General features: G+C 43.3%; 2 protein-coding genes across 10 annotated transcripts in view; one reads left to right on the top strand and one right to left on the bottom strand.

Annotated features, from left to right (window-relative positions):
• Nucleotides 1–2,147, top strand: part of Nqo1 (NAD(P)H quinone dehydrogenase 1) — a 15,290-nt gene extending 13,143 nt beyond the window's left edge. Inside the window, exon 7 of the mRNA XM_055621579.1 lies at nucleotides 1,286–2,147. Within this exon, the coding sequence (XP_055477554.1) occupies nucleotides 1,286–1,591 (306 nt within the window). The 3' untranslated portion in view covers nucleotides 1,592–2,147. The remainder of the gene's footprint in view (nucleotides 1–1,285) is intronic.
• Nucleotides 2,148–10,545: 8,398 nt separating this feature from the next.
• The window catches only part of Nfat5 (nuclear factor of activated T cells 5), a 97,674-nt gene continuing 84,488 nt past the window's right edge, over nucleotides 10,546–23,731 (bottom strand). For all 9 annotated transcript variants that reach the window (XM_055620841.1, XM_055620834.1, XM_055620835.1 and 6 more), the window contains 3 exons: nucleotides 20,459–22,949; nucleotides 19,295–19,538; nucleotides 10,546–18,685 (listed from right to left, as the gene is read on the bottom strand). In XM_055620841.1, the coding sequence (XP_055476816.1) occupies nucleotides 19,303–19,538; nucleotides 20,459–22,949 (2,727 nt within the window). In that variant the 3' untranslated portion in view covers nucleotides 10,546–18,685; nucleotides 19,295–19,302. The remainder of the gene's footprint in view (nucleotides 18,686–19,294; nucleotides 19,539–20,458; nucleotides 22,950–23,731) is intronic.

Below are 23,731 nucleotides of genomic sequence, written 5' to 3'. Positions count from 1 at the left end.
GTGTGTGTGTGTGTGTGTGTGTGTGTGTGTGTGTGTGTGTGTGTGTGGTTTGTGTGTGTTTTTTTGAGGTAGGGTTTTTCTGTATAAGCCTGGCTGTCCAGGCTGGCCTCGAACTCAGAGATCCGCCTGCCTCTGTCCCCGAGTGCTGGGATTAAAGGCATGTGCCACCACCCGGCTGCATTCACTTTTTCACCTGAATTCCGGGCCCTAACTCACTTCATCAGCTCTGCAAGGCTAGACCCTTTACTCATGGGGGCCATCTCCCCAGTCCTTTAATTTGTTTAAAAAAAGCGGTTCTCATTACGAAGTTCAAGGGTAGCCTTCAACTTGTGGCAGTTCTTCTGCCTCAGCCTGTTGGATGCTGGGTTGAAGGCTCCCTGGGACAAGGTAAGAACCATGTTCATTCAGCTTGTCTTAGAGGTGGGCCTCGGGTCCTTAGACACTAAGGCTAAAGTCCCCTCAGGACTGGGGCTGCAGAGGAGAGTGAGTGAGGTGGGCACTGGACTGATCTTTCGTAAAGTCTGAGCTCAGCGTGTGGAGAGGCAGAAAATGCACATCCTGCCCGGAGGAGCCAGTGCCAAGGTGCGAGCGCTCTCCCTGATGTAATAGGACTTGGCGGCTCTTTTGGCAGAGGATCCATGTTGGCACGCTTTCAAGCTTTTATTCATTCAAAGAAAAGCTCCGCCAGGGAGGCCACACAAGGTCACAGCGAGGGAGGGAGGGAGGGCAGAAGGGGAAGGGAAGGGAGTGTGTCAGCCCCCCCCAGGGACCATCTCTCCAGCCCCTTGATTTAACTTTTATTTTATGAGTTCTGTCTGGTGTTACGTCTGCGTGCTGAGTGTATGAAGTCTTGGTGGAAGCCGGAGGACATTGGATCCCCTGGAACAGCAGTTGAGTTATAGATGGTTGTGAGCCACCATATGGGTGCTGGGAATCAAACCCAGGTCTTCTGGAAGGGCAGGCAGTGCTCGTAATCACTAAGCTATTGCTCCAGCTGCAAACTTTTTAAAAAAATTTTCTACTTATTTTATTGCTCTCTGTGTACGGGCTCCACTTATGTGGGTGCCCACAGAGGTCAGGAAAGGTCACCCAGCCCCTTAGAGCTGGAGTGACAGGGGCTTGAGAGTCACTCCACGTGGGTGCTTGGAACCACGCGTGGGTTCTCTGAAAGAACAGCAAACCTTAACCACTGGGCCAGCTCCCCGGCCCCAGACCGACCCCTGGCGCTCATTGACAGTGCCGCCGCCGCCCCTGTGACGTACCTCTGTGTTCTGTGTCTCTCCAGAGCGGCACCCTGCATTTCTGTGGCTTCCAGGTCTTAGAACCCCAGCTGGTGTACGGCATTGGCCACACCCCACCCGATGCCCGGACACAGATCCTGGAAGGATGGAAGAAACGTCTGGAGACTGTCTGGGACGAGACACCGCTCTATTTCCCTCCAAGCAGCTTGTTTGACCTCAACTTCCAGGCAGGATTCATACTGAAAAAGGAGGTTCAAGAGGAGCAGGAAAATAAAAAATTTGGCCTTTCTGTGGGCCATCACTTGGGCAAGTCCATTCCAGCTGACAACCAGATCAAAGCTAGAAAATAAGATTGTTTTTTCCCAACATATGGTTAAACCTACGTATCTTCTCTTCCAGCTTGCCTGACTTGCTTTTATTTTTCCCTTTGTTCCAGAAGAGTAGGAAAAGTAGGCTCTCACCTCCAACATTTTTGGATAGGTCTATCATCGACTGATCATAGGGTTGCGACAGCCATATGAACCGCATCAGATTAGACGCCACAGGTGGCCTGGGCTGTGAAGCAGGGAGAGGTGGAAGCAAGCTGGGATACACTCTCCCATGTCTTCTCTGCAGTATAGCCCCTTCACTTAGGGCTAGCCCTGGCTATGTGGCATCCAACTCTCCAGCGACTTGTTTCTCTTAATTACCTCTCTGTGGTTTAGGGCAGAAGGGAATTGCTCAAAGAAAACAATGGCTGAAGGACCAACTTTATTTGGTAGTTAGCAAGCTAGAGCCTGTTTATGCCTCATCCTGGTTTCAATTACTGTGCCCGGACTGGCATGCCTTCCAGGGGAATTTGTTTCCAGCTCTTCTCTGTCTTGCACACAGCACACCCAGGTCCTGGGAAATGAATACTGAAACAGGTCTCTGTCTCATTCTTCCATTCCCCCCCCCCCCGCCAAAATTGATGGTGGTGCATGTTTTTAACCCCTTCACTACTTAGAACCAATAGCCCCCTACTGACACGGACAGATGGCTCAGCAGCTAAGAGCATTTGTTGCCCTTGCAGAAAACTTGCATAGAGACTAACAGCTGTGTCTAACTCCAGTCCCACAGGATCCAGCACCCTCTTGTGGCCTGTGCAGGCACCACGTGCACACGGCGCACAGACGTACACGGGAACATAGATGGGTGTACACATAAAGTAAGTCCTAAATATCAAAACAAAGCCAGCCTTCCACCAGAACAAGACAGTTTCAGTTACCCAAACGTCCGCAGGGTTTTTCTGCAATATTGGGAAGTCAATGACATTCCTTGTTCATTCATTCCTTCTTTTCCCAGACAGGGTTTCTCTGTGTAACCCTGGCTGTCGAGGTGGACTCTGCCTGCCTCTGCCTCCCCGAGTGCTGAGATCACGGGCGTGCACCGCCATGCCTTGCCTCCTTCATTATTAAGCATCTGTTTTATTTTTACTTCCGTGTGTTGTGTTTGCATGCCTGAGGGCTTATGGACACACATGTGTACAAGCAACCACAGATGCTGGAAGAGGGCCTTCCTGCACCCAGAGCTGGAGTTACAGGTGGTTGCGAGCCACAAGTGGGTGCTGGGAACCAAACTTGGGTCCTCTGCAAGAGCAGCAAGTGCTCGTAGCGATGGGACTATCCATTCCAGCCTTGATCACATTCATCTTAAGGAGATGTTTGGATCTCATGCAGGTCTTACGGGAATAATTTTCACACTGTGTGTGCTTTGCACATGTTAAGGAAGCATTCTGCTGCTGAACTACCTTCTCATTTCCCAATTTTGGCATAGAATTAAGTTTGATTTAGGTGTGCATGCACATGGAGGTGTGAGTGCCTATGGGGAGTTCAAAGCTGAGCTCCACTTGGATGCTCGGCTAGAATAACAAGGGCTCTTAGATGCTGAGCCACCTCCCTCGCCCCTGCCCCAATTTCAGTTCTTGAAATGTAAGCCAGGCACGTTGGTGGCACATGACTGTCATCCCAGCACTCAGGAGACTGAGGCACGGGGGTCAGATGGTTCAGGTCATCCTGAGCTACATACTGAGTTTGATGCCGTCTTGGGCTACTTGAGACCTGGTCTCTAGAAATCTTGATGTTTATTTGGAAGAGATAATTTCAAGGAGACTACAGTTTGCCCTCTTGTGGCAAATGGCAAGAAAAGGTACAAAACTGGTGGGCAGGACATTTGTAGACCCGACTTTGCTGGATGCTTTGGAGTTATTTTTTAACAAATCATTTCACAAATGATTTAACAAAAATCGATTCACAAATTGATTTTTAACAAATCAATTCACTGGTACCAGGCTGATTTAGTCAGGGTTCTCCAGAGGAACAAAACTTCAGGAATGAAGATGGATGGATGGATGGATGGATATAAAGGGGATGTATTAGGATGGCTCACAGGCTGTGGTCCAGCTACTCCAACAATAGCATCTACCAACAAAAGGTCTAAGAATCCAGTAGTTGATCAGTCCATGAGGCTGGATGTTAATTATTCCCACAGGGTGAGAATGAGACCACTACCAAAAGTTTTCGAGCCAAAAACTGAAGCAAGCTATAATTAAATACTGGCCAGGCAGATGGACTCTGGCCGGGTCTGGTCTAGGGTTCTCATGAAATGACCATTAGTCTCATTTTTGCAGAGGCTTAAAAAGGCAACCCCATCGTGCTATCATATTTTCTGTCACATGATCAGGCACAACTGGTCCAGCCGAGTCAACCAAACTTGTTTAAGGGAGTGAAAACACATGGCTAATTCTCTCCCATAACAACAGCTTCTGATACTTCAGGAAGTATCTGTCCTCGGGCAAGGGGCTTATGGGTCAGAGAGATTTTTGTTTCATAAATCTCTTAGGCACAGTAACTAAAACTTAAAACCTAACATTGGCTCTCACACCATCTCAGAGGTTCTTCAGTATATACCACAATTCCAAAGGGTAGGCTGGAATGCCAGTGAAGGAACGGACTTGAGAGCGAATAGGAGCCAGGCCAGCCTCTTCCTTTCCTGTCCTTATGCAGACGGCCAGCAGAAGGTGTGGCCCAGATTGATGGGGGACCTTCCCACCTCAAAGATCTGGATTAAAAGTGGCTCTTCCCACTTCAAATGATTTAATTAAAAAGCTCTCACGGGTGTGTGCCCGGCCACTTGAGTTCATTCTGGATGCCACACACTCAGAAGGAGGATCTCCTGAGAGACCAGATTCAGTAATGATAGCCAGGAGTAGGTAAGGTGATGTAACCTGGTCTGGCCCAGCGCACCTGCTTTGTATTGAATGGCTATCGAATCACCTATCCCTGGTACCTACATGGTGGAAGGAGAGACCTGACTACTGGAAGCTATGCTCTGACCACACATGTGCATATGAGCTTGAGAAAATGCACACACGTGTGCAAACATTCAAATAAATAATGTAAAATAAGATGTTCTAGGCGCACTAGGAGGGGCTGGAGAGATGGCTCAACAGTCAAGAGTACTTACTGTCTGCTCTTTCAGAGGTCCTGAGTTCAATTCCCAGCAATCACAACCATCTATATCCTCTACTGCCCTCTTCTGGCAAGTAGGTGCACATGCAGCTAGAGCACTCATGCATAAAATAAGTAAAATATTAAGAGAAGAGCACTAGTTGGGGCTGGAGAGATGGCTCAGAGGTTAAGAGCACTGGCTACTCTTCCAAAGGTCATGAGTTCAATTCCCAGCAATCACATGGTGGCTTACAACCATCTACAATGAGGTCTGGTGCCTCTTCTGTCATGCAGGTCTACCTGCAGACAGAACATTGTATACAAAAAAAAAAAAAAAAAAAGACACTAGGAAAAAAAAAAAGTGGTACAGGAATTACAGAACATGGTGAAGATGTGGTCAACAGACGCCTGGGGGACAGTGTTTACTCTGCCACACCCAACCAAGGGGCCACTCTTCCAAGAGGTAGGTCCACAGCAACGGGAAGCACTTACCCTTGCAGAATTGCATTATTCCGAAAAATGGCAGTTACGGAAATGGGTATGCTGGATGTTGGGAAATGCTAGGAAAAAAAAAAAAAAAGATTACAGGCCCAGAGCTGGGACTGGGGGAGTTGTTTCATATAAGTTAATTCAGAAAGCTGTCTGTTAGGCCCATGCTTGCTAAGTGAGGCTGGTTATCAGGAGGATGAATGCTCCAGGCACTGGGATGTCTTTACCCCAGGTGGGATAAGTTCAAGGAAGGGGAAGTTAGGGGGCAAGGCTAAAGCAGAGAAAGAGGGAGAGTGCCAGGTCAGACACTAACTGGGGTTAGAGCACGAGGGGATGTGGGCTCAGTGCCCTCAGTCCCTGGAGGCTTTGAGCAGAGGTGTGCTAAGGCTGCTGTGAAAGGGTTAATTCTGGATGATATCTGAGCAATCAAGTGTAAGGGATGAGGAGGCTGTTGGCCAGCTCGGGGTGCTGTTACAACAGAGGGAACAGGTGTGTTTTGACGCAGGAGTTCATGATGAATCAGAGGTAGGTAGAGACCATAATTGCAATGGAAGGACAGAGATTCCATTGGTTAGGGTGAAGAAGGATCTAGAAGGACCGTTAGGGGTAAGGATGGGGAGGGAGAGGACTGAGACTAGCGTCTGCCCTCCCTCATTTTAAGATGTCTGCTCAGACAGCCAGGTTGGAAGTTGACGAGCAAACAGGATTTCAGGAACGTCCGTGGAACTTAGGGGATTTACCAGTTAAGAGGCACACACGCTGGAGATGGCCTTTAAACTGGGAGAGATCCAGAGGTGTGTCAGGAGGGCTTTAAGGCTCTTCAATACTTCAGGTTGAAATGAGTTTGAAAAGGGGGTGGCCGGGGCAAAAGCATAAGAACACAGCTCTCACCTCAAGATCATTCTAGAGCCAAATTTGAGTGACCACGGATACAGGGTATCGCCAAGTCCTTGTTCCAATGTGGAAACACTTTCTGAAAGTTGTAAAATCTTTATGGTAACAGAACAAAGTTACAGATCAAGGCATCTTAAAAATACACTGGTGGCAACATCAGAGAGGTGGGTTATTTCCGGGCGAGGGATCTCGACTATAAGCCTCAGATGCTGTCTTAGCCTTTAGGCTGGTAGAGAATAGGGATAATACATCTCAAATGTTGTTTTGTTTTTAAAATCTGTGTGCTGGTTAGTTTTTTGTCAACCTGACACAAGCTAGAATCATCTGGGAAGAGGGAACTTGTTTGAGGAACTGTCTTCTTCAGACTGGCCTCCAGGAAAGTCTGGGGGACGTTTTGACTAATGATCGGTGTGGGAGGGGCCTTGGCTCACTGTAGGTGAAAGCTCTGCATTCTAAGAAATCTTATAGCCCAGTGGTGGCTCAGGCCTTTAATCCCAGCACTTGGGAGGCAGAGGAAGGTGGATCTCTGAGAATCCAAGGCCAGCCTGGTCTACAAAGTGAATGCAGGACAGTCAAGGCTACACAAAGAAACCCTGTCTCGTAAAACCAAAAACCAAAAACCAACCAACCAACCAAAAAATCCTATGTAAGTCCTGCTTACTTTTCAATTCACTGCAGCTTCTCCTGGGAGCAGCAGCAGCAACTCCTGGATTTTTCCCTCCCAATAAATCTCCGATGTGAGGTTTGCTGTGCGGTGTGACTTCGTGGAATTCTAACACTTCCACTGGAGCAGAGCAGAGCTGTTGTCGGGGAAACGCTTCCTCAGCAGGGCAGAGCTGCAACACATCTGTCGGGAAAGCCTTTCCCTTTCACACTCACAGTGGAAACCAACTGAAGAAAGTATGCCAAGGAAGGAGTTGAGCATGACAAACTGTGGATAAGTCAAGTAAATGAGGTCTGAGAACAGACCACCAGGCTTGGCCAGGTGGAAACCATTCTTCGGTGGTCTGGACAGAGGCTGTTTCCGGAGAGTGGAATGATGTACACTGGGTGGGTTCAAGGAGATGGGAGAGAAGGTGAAAAGTACAGAAGAGATGTGACCAAAGAGAACCACTCACCTGACGTTGAACCAGACTATCATCCAAGCCAAGCTGTCGCCATCTTCAGGAGTCCTGCTGGGCCTGCTCGCAAGAGAGCCTCAACTGGCCTTGTTGACTATTTACCTTCTTCCACAGGAGGGGCTGAGGGGAGTCACGGGACCCCCACCTGAGCGTCTAGCCACCCCTCCCACACAGCTGTAAACAATTCTGACTTAATGGGGACGTGGTCTCATGGAGGCTGGAGGATACAGGTGGGGAGGAATGGCGGGAGGAGCACACTTACCTGGGCAGCCCCGAGGAAAGTCACCATCCCTGCTGGGCGCCGACCTTCCAGAGCGGCTACTGTAAAGTCTTCTATGCTCCCGCATGTAATCCCTCACCCACTGCTCTGGAGGTAAGCCTCAACACACTGGTTTCCCTCAGTGAATTCCGAGGGAATCACACGCGCTGGGATCTCGGGAGAAGGGGTGGCTGCTGCTGACATACCACTAAGGGAATACTAATAATATATATCATTTGTTATTATAGAATAATTATTATTTAGAGAGAAGTTTGTTATGGATTTCAAGGGAGAGGAAGAGCCATACCATGGCAGTTAAGCATGACTTGAGCTGCATGGCAAATGGGAGGGGAACTTCAGAGACAGAGTAAGGAAGCTGGAGCATTAGCAAAATATGTATGCTTAGGCTCTGGCCAGTGTCCGGGAGGAAAGGACCGAAGAAAAGCGTAAGGAAAAGTGACACAGTTAGGACTCAGAAAGGAGGCTGTACTGGCTAGTTCCTACGTCATCTTACCACAGGCTAGAATAATTTTGAAGAGGGAACCTCAACAGAAAATACTACTAGGTCGGCTAGGTGGGAAGCCTGTGGTGCATATTCTTAGTGACTGATATTCGGGACCCAGCCCACTGTTGGTGGTGTCACCCCCTGGTCCTGAGGGAGCTGGAGAGATGGCTCAGAGGTTAAGAGCACTGGCTGTTCTTCCAGAGGTCCTGAGTTCACTTCCCAGCAACCACATGGTGGTTCATAACCATCTATAATGTGATATGGTGCCCTCTTCTAGCTTGCAGGCATATACAGGTAGAATATATATATATATACATATATATATATGTATATATATATATGAATCCTAAGCCAAAACCAAAACCGTACAGGTTGAGTAAGCCAGTAAGCAACACCCCTCCATGGCCTCTGTATCAGCCATGCTTGAGTCCCTACCATGCCTTCTCTCAGTGATGGACTGCAATGTGGAACTGTGAGCTGAAATAAACCATTTCCTCCCCAAGTTACTTTTGGTCTGTTGTTTTATGACAGCAATAGAACCCAAACTGACATAGAGTGGACCAAACAGAACCTGACTCCTGAGGGCTGCACGAGGAGCCAGGAATTCTTTGCCTGATGTTTTAAGAAATTCACCAATGGATAACAGAAAACCTTGGCCAGCAGTACGGACAACTAAAGTACCATCTTTTTTTTTTTTTTTTTTAAACAAAATTTATTCTTGAGAATTTCATGCACGTATACAATATCATCTCTACCCCAACGTCTCCCGACAAGTCCCCCTCACAACCTTCTGTCTTCTTGTTCTGTTTTTCTCCTTTTTGTGATAAGCCCCCAAGTCCATGGGTGTGCACAGGTGTGGGCCTCCCACTAGTGAAGGAGCAACCTACCAGTCGGAACTCCCTCAAAAAGAATGATCCTTCCTGGAGCAGCTCGCAATGGCTAACAGCACCACAGTGAGGGGTAAGGCCTGAAGAGTTCCTCTCCCTCTATGCTAGAACTATGGCTGGCTAGGTCTTCTGCAGATAATCTTGGATGCTGTGAGTTCATGATTACAATGTCAGAGGACTGGATCTTTCAAGAAAGTAAGGTGAAATGGTACCTAGAACAGGGTGGCATCAGGATTAGTAATGTCAATGCTGTATAATTACTGTGAACTAGGAACTAGGTAAGCAAATATACATTAACTGGCTTAGCTCTGGTGACAGCCTTAAAGGGTCAGTCTACTTTACAGGAAAAAAAAAAAAATTGGAGTATGGGGTTGTACAGTAAAGTGTGGAAGTCAAGGCTCCGCATGATCTTGCCTTTGACATTTGTGATGTGTGCATACATGCAAACATGCCATGGTGCATTTTTTTTTTTTTTTTTTTTTTTTTGTGGAGGTCAGAGGACAAATCTGGAGGTCCTGGGAACTGAACCCAGGTTGTCAGGCTTAGGAGGCAAACACCTCTACCTGATGAGCCGTGGTAGTCCATATTTTTGTCTTTGAAAGACTAATTTTATTTATGTGTGCTTGTCCACATCCATATGCTTGGAGGTGCCTGCAGAGGCCAGAAGAGGGTGTCTGGTTGCATCGAGCTGGGGTTACTGGCAGCTGGGAGCTGCCTGATATGGGTGCCAGGAACCAAACTTAGGCCATCTGCAAAGCAGCATGAGCCATCTTTCCATTTTGGTTATTTTACCTTTCCAGTGCCGTTTAAGCATATTAATGAGGAAAGTTAACGTTCTGGTTTTATGTGTACATGTGTAGTGTTTTATACAGATGAGCATGTGCACATGCAGGCATACGTGTGTGTGTGTGTGTGTGTGTGTGTGGAGGACACACACACAGAGCTTCAGGTCTGTTTTGATTGCTCTGTATCTCAATACCTTAGTCAGGTTCTCCACTGTACCTGGAGCTCAGAGACTTGGGTCAGCTGAACAATGAGCTCTGGGGAGGCCCCCAGTTCTGTCTCCCCAGTGCTGGGGTCAGGTGCCTATCACATCTGGCTTTTCCTGTGGTGGTAGGATCTCAACTCAATTCATCTTTGTTGGCACATACTTTATTGGCTTGCCTTGGAAACACAGGTATCTGCCTACGCCTGGCTCCTGTGTGCTGGGATTAAAGGCATGTAGCAGCACGCTCTGCTAAGGCAGCTCGGTATATGCTGTCCTCATGGTACCCTTGTGTCACCTCAATTGTTGTTTTTCTTCCATTCACCCGTCTGGTTAGTGGACATGTTAAGCCCTCTACTATCTGTGTCACTGCATGCACTGAGCGCTACCAGCAGCCATATCCACTACTGTCTGATAAACACCAGTTTACACAAGTAGATGTGACCACCAGAATAAAGAGATGGCCTGAGTGAGGAGCTGAAGAGGGGGACACTGGCTTTCACGAGAGCCTCTCCCTGTGTAACTATGTATGTGTTCATGATGAACTGACACACTAACATTCTGAGTATTCTGCCTGACAAAATAGGTAGGTACAAAATAACAACTCAAATGGTTCCTATCCCCTCAGCGGATTGTTGCTGATACATTCAGGCCAAAACAAAATCTGAGAAAAAAAAGATTGCCACCCACTGCAAAATGAAAACTTTCAATGTTTTATTTTTGACTGCAGCTGTTTACAGAAATATAATTGCGAGTATACAAATGTTCCAATAGAAGCAAAATATCTTTTTAATATTTAACAAGTTATCACAGATACCTAAAAACATAGATGCAAATGAAATTCCCCCAGAGAACAAACCGAGAATATCTGGTGTCAGTGCTCTGAAATTCCAACTATGAAGCCATATACACAGTGTCACTCTTACGTCATTGCAGGACAATGCAAGAAGGCAGGTCAGTGGTTGATCAGTGTGCTCAAGCAGATAAAATGAAATAAAAACTCAATTTTCAGCTGGCAGAATGGCAGCTAAATCACTCGAGAACAGGTTAATGAAATATTCCAAGTTACTCATTAAAACAGGAAGTAAAAGGAGAGTGAAAGTCAGTCAAGTTGCCAGGAAAGCAGCAGTCACTTGGAGCTCATCCTTAGAAGCAACAAGGTAAACAGACACATTCATTAGATCGAAGGAGTTTAACTGCACTGCAGAAGGTGTCTAGGGAGTGAGATTGTGATCGCTTCAGTGCAGGACAGCTCCCTTTCTTTCTCTCAGTCTCTGTCTCTCTCTCTTTGGTACTGGGGACTGCACTACCTTGGGCCTTGTGCACACAAGAACCCTACCACTGAGCTCTAACTCCAGCCAGGACAGGAATTTTCTGGTGACAGAAGTTTGATTCCAAATGCACTCTCAAGCATCTTGGTCATGTATGAGTGCAAGCTGTCCTGAGGCTCACTGGCTAAAATAGTAACAATAGCTACCCCTGCAAGCTAGGCGCGTTACTCCTGGGGTGGAGGAAGGACCGATGTGAGGGAGCGGGTAGGGGCGACATGGTTGAATGCAGGAAGTATTACAAACCTGGGTTGAATAAACTGTGTGGAATACTCTGGATCCAGTGACAGATGATGTACTCACAAAGAAGGAAAGGAAGGTGTCTCTAGAGCATCCCAACACTTTGCCTACTTACTTTCCAGCACCAGTTTGTAGAGTAAGCCACTTAGCACTGCTAGTGAGGAGCAGACAGCAGTGATTCTCAGAAAGCAAGTATTCATTTAGTTTTAGTCTGAAAAGTGAATCTTCGTTAACTCATCAGTGATTTGTAAACAGTGGAAGGAAGATTAATGATGGAAGTGCTGAATTGTAAAGGAAAAAAATGAATAAACCTGCTTAGCTTATATTTATTAAGATGCAGACAACTGAGAGGGGAGGAATGCCCAAACTATAAAAAGCACTGTCTTATTATTTTGCTAAGTACTTCATTTGAAGCGTGAGTTCCAAGGAGAACCATCACTCTACTGCACCGTTCAAATGGCAAGTAGGCTACTTGAAAAAAAAAAAATTCCTCATCTATTAAGAGAAGAAATTAAATAAGGTGCTGTGTTGGCCTGGCCAGCCATCTAGCTGAGATTTACTATCTCAGATACAAGAAAAATGATATGGAATGGCAATTCTGTTCTGAGAGCTGGTCTAGCCAGAGCAAAACTGTGGTCTGCTGGTAAATTAAGAGGCAATGAAGAGAAAGCTTGTATTACATTGCCCACAATGTACCCATGTTATGCATAAACAGGAGACTGTAGCACCCATCAATTATTTTAGCTAAGTAAATGTCGCAACAATTAAAGAAATACAGAACACTGCACCTATATATTGAAATCAGTCAGTTAATGTAAACTTTTTAGTCAGTGGTAGGGAAATGTCAGACTAAGTTAAATGAATCATCAATAACTACACTGTATATACATAAAACATAGGCATTTCTTAGGCAGTACTGAGAATAAATTACTATTGTTGATAAATGATCACAGATAACCAGGTAAAGCTGAGTATACATGAGGAAGGAATAATTATCTTTAAGAGTGGGGAAGAAATTCTCTCGCTTTCAGCAGACAAAATCATACAAGTGCCTGTGAAGCTCAGGGTGCACTGGACTCGCCTGGGGGCCTGGGTCAGACAGACTGCTGAGTCCTACTTCAGATCTAATTCAGTAGGCCTGAGCTAATGCCCAGGAATGCGCACCTCTAATCTAACTAGTTCCCTGCTCATACTGATACTAGCTGCTGGGTGGAGGGCCAGACTGGTTTGCATAAACCGCACAGGTAGAAGGTATACACAATAGCATTTTTATAGAGGGGACATAAAATACATGGGAAGGGAAATGGTACTAAGCAGCTCCCCAACACACTCAGCCAGTCAGTCTGCAGAAGTTCAGTCACTTCCCTGCAGCTACATTTCAGTCTTAAGTCCTCTAGAAAACAGTAACTTCACACTTATTCCAAGTCACTTTAAAAAGCAGCCACCTAACACACTAAACCACCTATCCAAAAGAAAAATGGATGCAGTATTCTCACTAGTTAAGATATATTCTTGGCTTTTTTTGGAATGATTAAAGTGCACACTAGAGTATTCAGAACACTACATAAACGTTTGCCACCTTCAGTCCACCAACAGTCACAAAAAAACACTGTATGGGGAACACAGCTCTCCTCCAGAGTTTAGTTACGGCTGTCCTTGATTTGTTGCTGAAGGCCCCGTCTTCAATTCCACCTGTGGTAAGGAGCTAGCTCAGAAACGAAATGGGCTAAACCAGGACACTCAAGCCAACTGTATCTGATACTAAGAAATTACATTAATTCTTCCACAACTCAAATGACCTCTTCCTAATTTTTTTCTGACGTTAAGCTTTCCAAGGCCAATTAACTAGAGTTCTGATAAATGATAAATAAACTACTTTGCCAAAAAAAAAAAAAAAAAAAAAGAAAATCAATGTTACCCCTAAGCCTGTTTTAGTGACTGCTTTTCCCTCCGCTAATCAGGGTCAGGGAAGAGGCTATGAGCTGTGCCTTCGTGACATTTAACACACGTGTGTGCATGGAATCTCACAGAGGGCTAAATTTTCATTCTTATTCAGTTGAGACCCATCTATAAATTTTTGGGATGAGAAAATTAGACTTGATTCATTAGAAGCTGGGACAGAATACACTTACTTTCCCCAAGCAATTCTCCTAAAGCACTTTCTCTGTTATTTTTAAAAAGTCAAAGGAACTGACCAAGTCATCTTCTATAGTAACCAAGAAATGAAAAAAAAAAAAAAAAAAAAAAAAAAAAAAGCCTAATGGAAAGAGTACAAGTTGGGACCTGATAATATCAGCTGTTCACATAATTTTGGCAATAGTGAAAGGTGGAATTATTAAGAAGGGGGCACTGGCATGATAAAAAGGCACTTTTCTGTAACATTTAATCTATATATAAAATATTAATGTAAAAATTGCCTGAAGGAACAAGAGCAGTAAAAAACAGAATTTTATAAGTATTATGAGGCTTAGAATGGCATGAAAACAGAGAGTTAAAAAGTAATTGGGGCATTGGGACAACTTATGCTATTGTAGAGAGTCAATCTCCTGTATCACGGATGTCACCTCCACAGTTAGCTCCAGTTACAAAAGCAGGCAGAAGGAGAAAGCTCTCAAGAATATGTAATAGGTGAGTGCTAATCCTCCTGCTAGTGTGTGTGCTCAAGTTCTCTTTCTCTCCTTTTGGTGGTGCTGGGGAGCGAATCCAGAGCCTTGCATGTGCTGTGTAAACCTCTACCTCTGTGCCACACTCCCAGGTCTGTGTCACTTCGCTCATACATTCGCCGAGCTACAGTTCTTGTTTCTCACTGAGCAAAGCATGCAGATATTAAATGGCTGTCTTGGATAGAGATGGAGCCTGTGCTTGAGATGCCGAGTAAAGCCACAAGAATTCCCATGACTTTCAATGAAAAATCAGCAAATAGGGTAACAAAAAATTTTACAAGAAAAATGAACAATTTTGTAAATAAGTATAACTATGCTCAATTTAAGAATTATTCAGGCCAGGCATGATGGTGCACGCCTGTAATCTCAGCACTCATGGAGGCAGAGGCAGAAGGATCTCTGTGAGTTCAGGGCCAGCCTGACCTACAAACTAAGTCCAGGACAGCCAGGGCTACACAGAGAAACCCTGTCTCGAAAAACCAAAAGAAACAAAAAGTTCTGTCATTTCATCATGGTTTGTATTTGCTGACAGATTCCATTTTTCCCCTAACAAGCATTTACAATGGCTTCAAAAGGCCAAAGGGGCCCAGATAAGGTGCTTCACACATGCAGGCCCAACACTTGGACAGCATAGTGCAACCTCATTGGGGAAATAAAACCAAACACTCTTAAAAGGCCAAAAGGAATTATCACTTTCATTCTGAAGGGACATATGCACAATTTCTTCCTTCTAATTTTTTTCTGGGTACATTAGCCAAAATTCTGATAGGCAATAAATCTACCATAATAAAACTCTAAACTATAACTCACAATATTATACAAAGGGGACAAGGAAGGATGGGAGAATGGGAGGGAGGGAAGGAGTCCTCTTGTTAATACTGCTTCTATAATAAACAAAGCCCTTTAAACACTTGTTCTAAGGAGACGGGGTAAGACAGATCTACTTTGGCTAAAACCCAAATAGCAACATGATGTTAGAATCAGAAAAGCCCACAGCGAAGCTTAGGAACAAACTATCTAACATCTTCTCCTTGTTGTGGAATAACAGTAAGAAAGAACACACACATGCAGCGCACAGGTGTGCACACACGCGCGCATGTGCACACACAGCGGGGGGTCAGGGCGGGGTTTGGAGGGGGAGAGAGAGAGAGAGAGAGAGAGAGAGAGAAGAGAGAAGCTCCAAGCGTTTCTGTGAGTTGCCAAAAGCAAGAACTGAATGTAACAAAGAAATAAAATGTAGTTCACAGTTTATTTAGGTCCTTCTGCCAGATATAAACCGTGATTCCCAAGGCATTTGCTGGCTCACTGAGTCTTCCCATTGGCAGCTGTAACTTGTGACAGTAACTGGGAAGCTGCATTCTTAGTACAAGTATCAACCACTGAGCTAACTCTTCAATAAGAAGACAAATACTTTTTGTAACCAAATATGTATTCAGAATAATGTACTTAACATGGACCTTTCGGGGCAAGGAACATTTAACAATGTAAGAAAACAAATAAGCCTCTGTCATGTTTGAACAGGAATATGGTAGCATAGCACAGCCCTTGTGTAAATAACCACAGAAGTGATGAGACTGAAAATGGGGGTTTCTGCCTCCATCCACAAAGCACTATAGTTCGGGTGATGTTCTAGTCTAAACTTAGACATTAAGAAACAGAAATTGGTCCCAGTGACTTGGCATTGCCAATCAGCATTTTAGAAGGATAAGCTGCTAGTACAGAACAAGTAGAAGCCACCACACAAAGCCAGACTTCCTGCTGCCACATCATTCATGGTGCAGTTGTAGAAAACCTTCTAATTTGATCTTGGTGAACAAACAGATTTTCTGAGTCTCCTACACAATCTCAGAAAATACTTCAGAAAACCCAGAAGCAAACATGGTTTTAAACTTTCACTTCTGTGTTTTCTAACACCCACTAGGTCTGCTTTCTGTGACACTCCAGACAATACTTGGGTGTCTGTTTTCCATTTTAAATTTGAAGCACTGAACTGTGTGGCTGACCCTTCTTGTGACCCGAACTGTGCTGGGTAACTTTTCCCTATAGGAACTGGGGGAGGAGGGAGATGTTGAGAAAATACTTTTGTTTACAGAATTTATAAAGTAGCTCTGGATATTAAAAGATGGGGAAATGTTATTAAAATTACAAACATGGTATTTTTTAGTGTCTTTATAAATAAAAAGCATAGGATACAGAAAGCCAATTAATAACAACAACAACAACAATAATAAAATATTAAATATATAGTGAACAAAGACAGAGTGGCTCATTCTTGTCAAACACCATTTGACACACTGCCTCAATGAGTTGCCTTGCTCTTTAACATCTCGCTGAAAGATCCAGCAAACACACAGTAAGTTGCCTTCAGCTCAATAGTAACATTGAGGAACTGCCAGATGGAATGGCTACAGATAAATAGGCCATTTGCTTCAAAAGGTGCTTAAATACTCAAGAAAGACATAACAACCCCCCCTCACTGTTATCAGACGCCACGTTGTGGTAGAACAGACAGACTCACAAATTTACCACAAAAATGTGTGGCAAAAAAGAATAGTTTATATATGTATATATATATATAAATTTCTATATTTATGCCAATGTACTCACTCAGTACAAATAGCAAAATAGTATACCATTTCCTAAATATAAAATATAGCTTTCCAAAAAAATGAAACACACATTAGATATAAACCATCCAAAACTTGAACGATTGAAAACTGTTTTCAAAATTAAATGACCAGAGTAGGTCTCTTTCTGAAAGTTCCCTTCATATCGGCAAGAAGCCTGTACTACTGAAAACGTAATCCAATGCCTCTCAAAGAGAGAAAGGAAGGGCCAGGGCGGAGAAAGGAGACAGAAAAAAGCAAATGACAAGAACAACAGTTAAAGAAGAAGGAGGAGTCACAAAGGGGAGGGGAGAATCTGGATATATAAACTAAACCAAGATCACAGCTCCACATAGTTCAACAAATGTGTAGGACAGGGGGAGAAAGAAAGAAAGGAAAACTAAGGAAAAGAATAACATCCGCTAACTGGCTAATTTTTAAACACTTAGAAAGTAAAAGAAATGAACAGGATACCAAAACATATCAACACACAGAAACCACATACATGTTGGCCTACTGCTGCAGTGACATGTTCCACATGCCAAAGATAAATGAGACAGGAGCATGTGTCCAGATGTAGGTGGTAATGAGAAGCAGGCACCCCACGGGTGGCAAGAACACCCAAAACTCTACAACTAATGCTACAAATGCAAGTTCTGGAGTGTGTAATTTTGCTCTTTGTTAATTCTCCCTTTTAAATCAATGACATGACCCTGTAAAGCCCAAGGCCTGTGAAACCATCAAGTAAGTGACCACTTTAACTGTAAAGCACTGAGGTGACAAATGAATTATAGTCACTGCAGCTCAGGGAGAAGTAATAGTTTGAGAAAGTTCTGTTTGCCTTATATGTAAAATGTAAATTTATACTATTTTTAATTAGAGGGAAAAATTTGAAGACTTCAGAACAGCACCGTTCATGGAAGAAAAAGGAGAAGAAAGAGAAGAGGAAGAAGAAGAAGAAAAAGAAGAAAAGGAAGAAGAAGAAGGAGAGGAGGAAGAAGAAGAAAAAGAAAAAAAAAAGAATTGTTTTTTTCTACCAACTCCCAGTAATCCCTAAGAGTGTCCCTGGGCCTGTGCTGCGGGCTGCTAGGTCACTGAATAAGCATGGCTGCTTCTCTAAATTACTACAGGGCCATAAAGCCAGTAGTAAGTGTATTAACAGCTATCTAAAACTAAAAAGAAAATAATGAGGAAAACAATACAGATGCATATAAAAAAGGAATATTAGCCCAATGCCGGGTGAGAAGAAAACAGACTCTAATTACTGTCAGTTTAAACTACTGAAGGAGAATATGAGAACATGTCATATATTAACCCCTTCATTTTCATAGAACAAAATATTTTTATGCAGTTATGGCTAAATCCCTTCGAAGTACAGAGAACTAACAACTCTCTGAAAAATGCCATGGTAACATTCTAGCTGTACCCAGTTTTGTGAGCATTATCTGCTTGTGAGGAGGAATCCTTATATCTGCAGAGCTTTTTTTTTTTTTCTCTGCAGAGTTTTTAATACAGCTTCTTTGTCAGTAAATTATTCCTTCAGTTTCTCCATGAAAACTGAAAGAAACTCCTTCACTTTGGCCAACAGCCATGTTTTACACATCAACAAAAGCACAGCCTTAGTCATTACTCAACCTTACTTTGTCCTAAGCCATTACTTGACTAAAATAATGCAGGAAAGGAATTAAGAACTTAAGTAAACATGACAAATATGGTTTTCTAATAACAATAATAACTGCAGCCTTGGATTTTAAAATGTAGGACAAAAGCCACAATTCTGTCAGCTGGAAACATCAAACAGACTCGCAGTCGTCACTGTTATTAGAAATAAAAAGCACGTTGGTGGCAAATCACTGCAACAGGCAGCATGGGTATACTCTTTACAGCCAGGAAATCTGTCCATTTGCTCAAATGTAGTTCTTCTAACAGTTCAATAATCTTCATGGAACCACAAGTTCTCAGGACATTTTGGAATCATCATTACTTTCTTCATGGAATTTCTAGGGAAAAAAAAATCAGTATCTTACTAGGGAAGAAAAACATTTGTAAAGTGTATGTCACCATGAATGACCCAAGGAGACTGTCTTTTGTAGGGAACCTCATCACATTCAGTCTCTCTTGCTTTTTTGGTAGACTAGGTACTGAACCTTGGGTGTCAAGTATGCTGGTCAAATGTCCACTTGCGACATATTCCCAGTTTTTAATACTTGTTATTTTATAGAGTTTTCTCTCTCTTGCTCTCCTCCTTTATGAATGCTTCTAGAGCCCACGGGCTAGCCCAATGTCCTGTCATTCTAAAGCAAAGCTCTCAGCCAGAAGGAATGCCCAATATTTCCTAACTTATCTAAGCTATCATTCAATGATTTTTCTCAAAGCAAAAGTACTAATTTATTTTTGGTTTTTTGAGACAGGGTTTCCTGGACTCATTCTGTAGACCAGGCTGGCCTGGCTCTACCTTCTGAGTGCTGGGACTAAAGTTGTGCATCACCACACCTGGCCAAAACACTATTTTAAAAGCATAAGGCCTAAACAGTGTTATTAACCCAAATGTGTTATAAATAAAAAATTTATTAATGTTTTTCACTAAGAGGTCAAAATACAATACTTACACATCTCACTAAAAGGAGCCAGTTAAATTGTTCCCTTGGCTTTGCAATGAAACAAGCAGATCGATCTTTTCCATGCTCTGACTGCTGTTCACAGAGGGGGCCAGCGGGGACGTCTCCGGCATTTGTTGAGAAAGAAGTGTTGTCACAGAAGACTGGCCCTCATTTTGTGGTTGGCCTGGCTGATTTATGGCCATCAGCTGATCTGGCAATGTGGCTGGTCCAGAGGTTAAAAGCTGACTACAATCTGAAGAGACAGCAAAATCAGAAATACCTGGTTAGTTAAGATTTGTGAAAAACAAAAACAAAAACAAAAAACAAAAAACAAAAAACAAAAAACAAAAACATTGTTTTTGCGAGGGGAAATTCACTATGCTGATCTAACTGAGGTACTTGACAGCCTAAAGAAATGGTTTTCACAGGCCGACACTAAAATTTATCTTGGAATTCCTCTAAACATATATAAAAATACTACTGAGGCTGGGTATGGTGGCATACACCTTTAATCTTAGCATTTGGAAAGTAGAATAGATGAGCTTTTGTACCAGCCTGGTGTACACAGTGAGTTCCAGGACAGCCAGGACTACATACTAAGAGTCTATCTCTAAATAAAGAAATAAACACATTCATACAAATGAAAGTACTACCTAGGTATCAATCAAATCCTATGGAATTACTTGATATAACATGAAAAAAAAAATGGGTGTCTCCCTCTTTAGAAAACAGCTTGATATTTTCTGTCATTCTTATTTCATTCTTTCAAATTAATAGCTTAAAATGGCAGACACATTTTTTACACCTCACTACATTTAACCCTCTTAATATTTTTGTGAGGTATAAAAATTATCACTTCTTTTTGGTTTCTGCTTCTGAGACAAGGTCTCATGTATCCTAGGCTGTCCTCAAACACACTATGGAGCCACAGATGACTTTGAATTCCTGATCCTCCTGTCTCCACCTCTGAAGGGCTAGGACTCCTGGCATGTACCATTATGACTAATCTAAAATGATCATTTTGAAAATATGGTAATAAGGCCTATAAAGGCTAAATAACTTGTCCAAGAACCCAGTCTTTAGTTGGAATTTTCTACTCTGTTCTTAAACCACTCTGCTTTGAGCTTCCTTATAATAATCTCAAATGAATACTGAGAAATTTGACTTTCTTACTGTTTTGAATGCCAAATAAGAACATTCCTGAAGTCTGCTGAGAAGAGCCAGGAGAATTCTGTAGTTGGTTCATTGTGCCTCCTGTAGTATTGTGAAACAAAGTGGCCTGTGGCTGGGGTGAAGAAGTGGCTCCTTGGATTCCAGGCATGTTGTTTTGAGTGGAATAAAGAGGAGACTGCTGCATGTCTGGCTGGTTTATACTGGTTTGCAATGCAGACATGGATGCTGGAGAGAGGAAGAGTGTTACTTGCTGCTCTTGAGAACTAGGTGACCCTTGAACCAACTGGATCTGAGGAGAATTATGGAACAAGGTGGTCTGTGGTGACTCAGATTGCGTAGGACCTGGGTTCTGAAGTGAGGAAACAGTAGGCTGATTCTGAAATTGCATGGGCTGCTGCTCTTGATTCATTGGAGTCATATTACTTTGCTGTTGAAAAATTGACTGGTTCTGCTGCTCCTGACTAGCCATTGGGTTTTGGTTTGGACTAAATATCAAGTTTGGTGGTGGCTGCTTCTGAGATGTCATTGTAGCCATGGCATTCTGATTACTGAATAAAATGCTCTGCTGCTGTTGTTGTTGCTGCTGCTGCTGCTGTTGTTGCTGCTGCTCCTGGGATGGAGAGTTACTCTGCATGCCAACTATTGAGCGCTGTGTTTGGAAAATTGTGCCTTGCTGGTTTTGAGGCATTGGATTAGGTGGAAGGGAGCCAAGGGCCACCGGAGGCTGAAACAAACCTTGCTGAGAGGGTTGTGCCTGTTCCTGGGAAAGAATAGGGGCCTGAATGTGTGAGATTGGAGGCTGCTGTTGAAAAGCTGCTTGCTGCTCAGTGTTTGATGTTGACTGAAGTGGAGAAATTGAGTTCTGTGTTGCAAAAAATGAAATCTGTTCTTCTTGGGCTACTGTGTTAGTTTGAAGATTATTTATAGAACTTTGGGAAAGAAATATGTTGGTTGACTGCTGATCTTGAGAAACTGATGAGCCCTGTAATACAGTGATGGTATTCTGGGAGTGAAACATTGAAGGCTGCAACTGTTCAGAGGATGCTGTGGAAGTCTGACTGTGGACAATAGGATTTGGACTATGAAAAATTGAACCTTGAGTATCCTGGGAAAGGTTCTGAGCATCAGCAATAGGATTTTGAGGATGAAAGAGCTGAGCCTGTGAATGAGAAGGCTGCTGCAAAAAGTTCCCAGACTGAAGTGATATCATCTCGCTCCCTTGCTGGAACAAGCTATTCCCTTGTTGCTGGGTACCACTATTCTGAACACTCATTATGTTTTTTGTAGATGAAAAGATGTTTACTTGAGATTGGCTATCTGCACTGTGCTGCATTTGAACCATTGTCTGAAAGACACTGTTCTGAATCTGTTTTGCTTGTGCTCCAGTTTCTTCTCCATCTCCTGAACTTGGTGCCTGAAACATAGTGGAGCCAGGGGTTGCAACCTGCGGTGTGGTGGTTGTAGAAGTTTCATTTCCAGAAACTGTGGGGGAAGAAGAGAACAACTCACATTGCATTTGCATATCCTCGTTGGTAGGCAGTGCACTCATCATGTGTGAAGGCTGCTGGTAAACTGGAGACTGCTGAAGGCTTCCATTTGCTGAAGCAGCTGAGGGAAATAGTTCTGACTGAATCTGGGCAGCTGCTTGGCAAATGCTCTGCTGCATCTCCATCACCATTGCAGCGGATGACTCCATCACTTGCTGCTGCTGTTGCTGCTGCTGCTGCTGCTGCTGATTAGAGAGTGTGTTTTCAGTCTGCTGATGGACACTGTCAGCTCTCCCAGGTAGTAAGTTATCTGGTCTGGTGTGAACCGCAGACTCAGTAGAGGAAAACATTCCAGGGCTTACACTATTTTGAATTTGACTGACTTGGAAAATGTCTGCATTAAGCTGTTCTTGAACATTCTCATTACCGTCTGGAGCAGAAAACAGAACAGAAGATAACTGTTGTTGTGCCTCTAAAACCTGTTGGACCAAGTCAACACTTCCACTGCCACCACCAGCAGTGCTGCCTGTAAAACTTCCTGCTTGCAGCTGCTGAATAGTACTCTGGAGCTGACTCACACTATTTGGTGATGGAAAAATATTTGATGATATCTGCTGCTGTAATGTCTGTGCTTGTTCTTGTAGTGGGGACTGCTGTTGCTGTGATGCTTCAGTCAACTGTGACAAATTAACCACTGTGCCATCTGACTGTAATGTGTCTCTGGACTGAGCTTCTCTTGTCTGAAACTGTGTAGCCTGCTGCAGTAGTGCATCACTGCTGGGCAGCTGACTAGAAGCAGAAACTGCTGGAAAAGTCCCAGGCTGTGAGATGTCCTGTGTTTGGATAGTTGTCAGGGTCTCTGGGTTGTATGTTTTGGGCTGAAGCTGCTGATTTTCATTTTCAGAAGGCAAGTGGGAAGATGATGGTGACGAAAAGGGCGCATTTCCTGCTATGTTAGAAATAGTTTCTAAAGTTTGCTGGGTTGATCCAACTGTCTTTGTAGTCTGAAAAATAAAAAGCCACAAATAATATGTACATATAAATATTAAATAATCACATGTATTACTCCAAAAATTATTCCTAAGAATACATGCAGAATAAATTTTCTACTCTCCACTATCAACTAGAAGTCAGTGAAGACCGATTCTTTATGATATAATGTCTGACTTTCAGTTGTAAAGACAGTCAAACAAAAAGAACAATCAGTTATAGATATATTTGGTCAAATTAAGAATAATCAGAGAACATTAATCTTAAGGTTTATGTGTAACCACGTTCAAAACACTTCTATACTATGGACCAAAAGTAACATTACAAAGGGAAAAACAAGTGAAAAGGAGAATTAAAAAAACAGTAGAGGAGGAACCATAATCAAAGTGTTTCTACCTTTGAAAATGCTAAAATCAGTGCTTTAATTTTAAATCAATTAATTTTGGGGACAGGGTCTTTCTGTGTAGCCCAGGCTGGCCTTGAACTCACATCCTTGGTTCCTTGGTCCCAAGACCAACTTGAAGTATTCTATAAATACCACCCATCTCATAGGCATTAATTCCTCCTCTTGCCAAAATGTGTACTGAAGTTACTTTATAAGCAATTTTACTGATGTATAAAACATTTGCTCTGAAAAGTAAAATTCATTAAGCATATCCAATGGAAAACAAATGTCAATGAAACAACAAAGGTGAAGATAGCAATTTTTCATATATAAGAAAAGATATGGGGTACAGGCTAGAGAGGTGGCTCAGCAGTTAAGGGCCCTGGCTGCTCTTACAGAGGCCCTGAGTTC

This window comes from Psammomys obesus, unplaced genomic scaffold, assembly GCF_907164565.1.
Source record: "Psammomys obesus unplaced genomic scaffold, mPsaObe1.curated_primary_1811, whole genome shotgun sequence".
Classification (NCBI taxonomy): domain Eukaryota; kingdom Metazoa; phylum Chordata; class Mammalia; order Rodentia; family Muridae; genus Psammomys; species Psammomys obesus.
The sequence above is the reverse complement of the archived record's forward strand: the minus strand, read 5'-3'. Positions and strand labels throughout refer to the sequence as shown.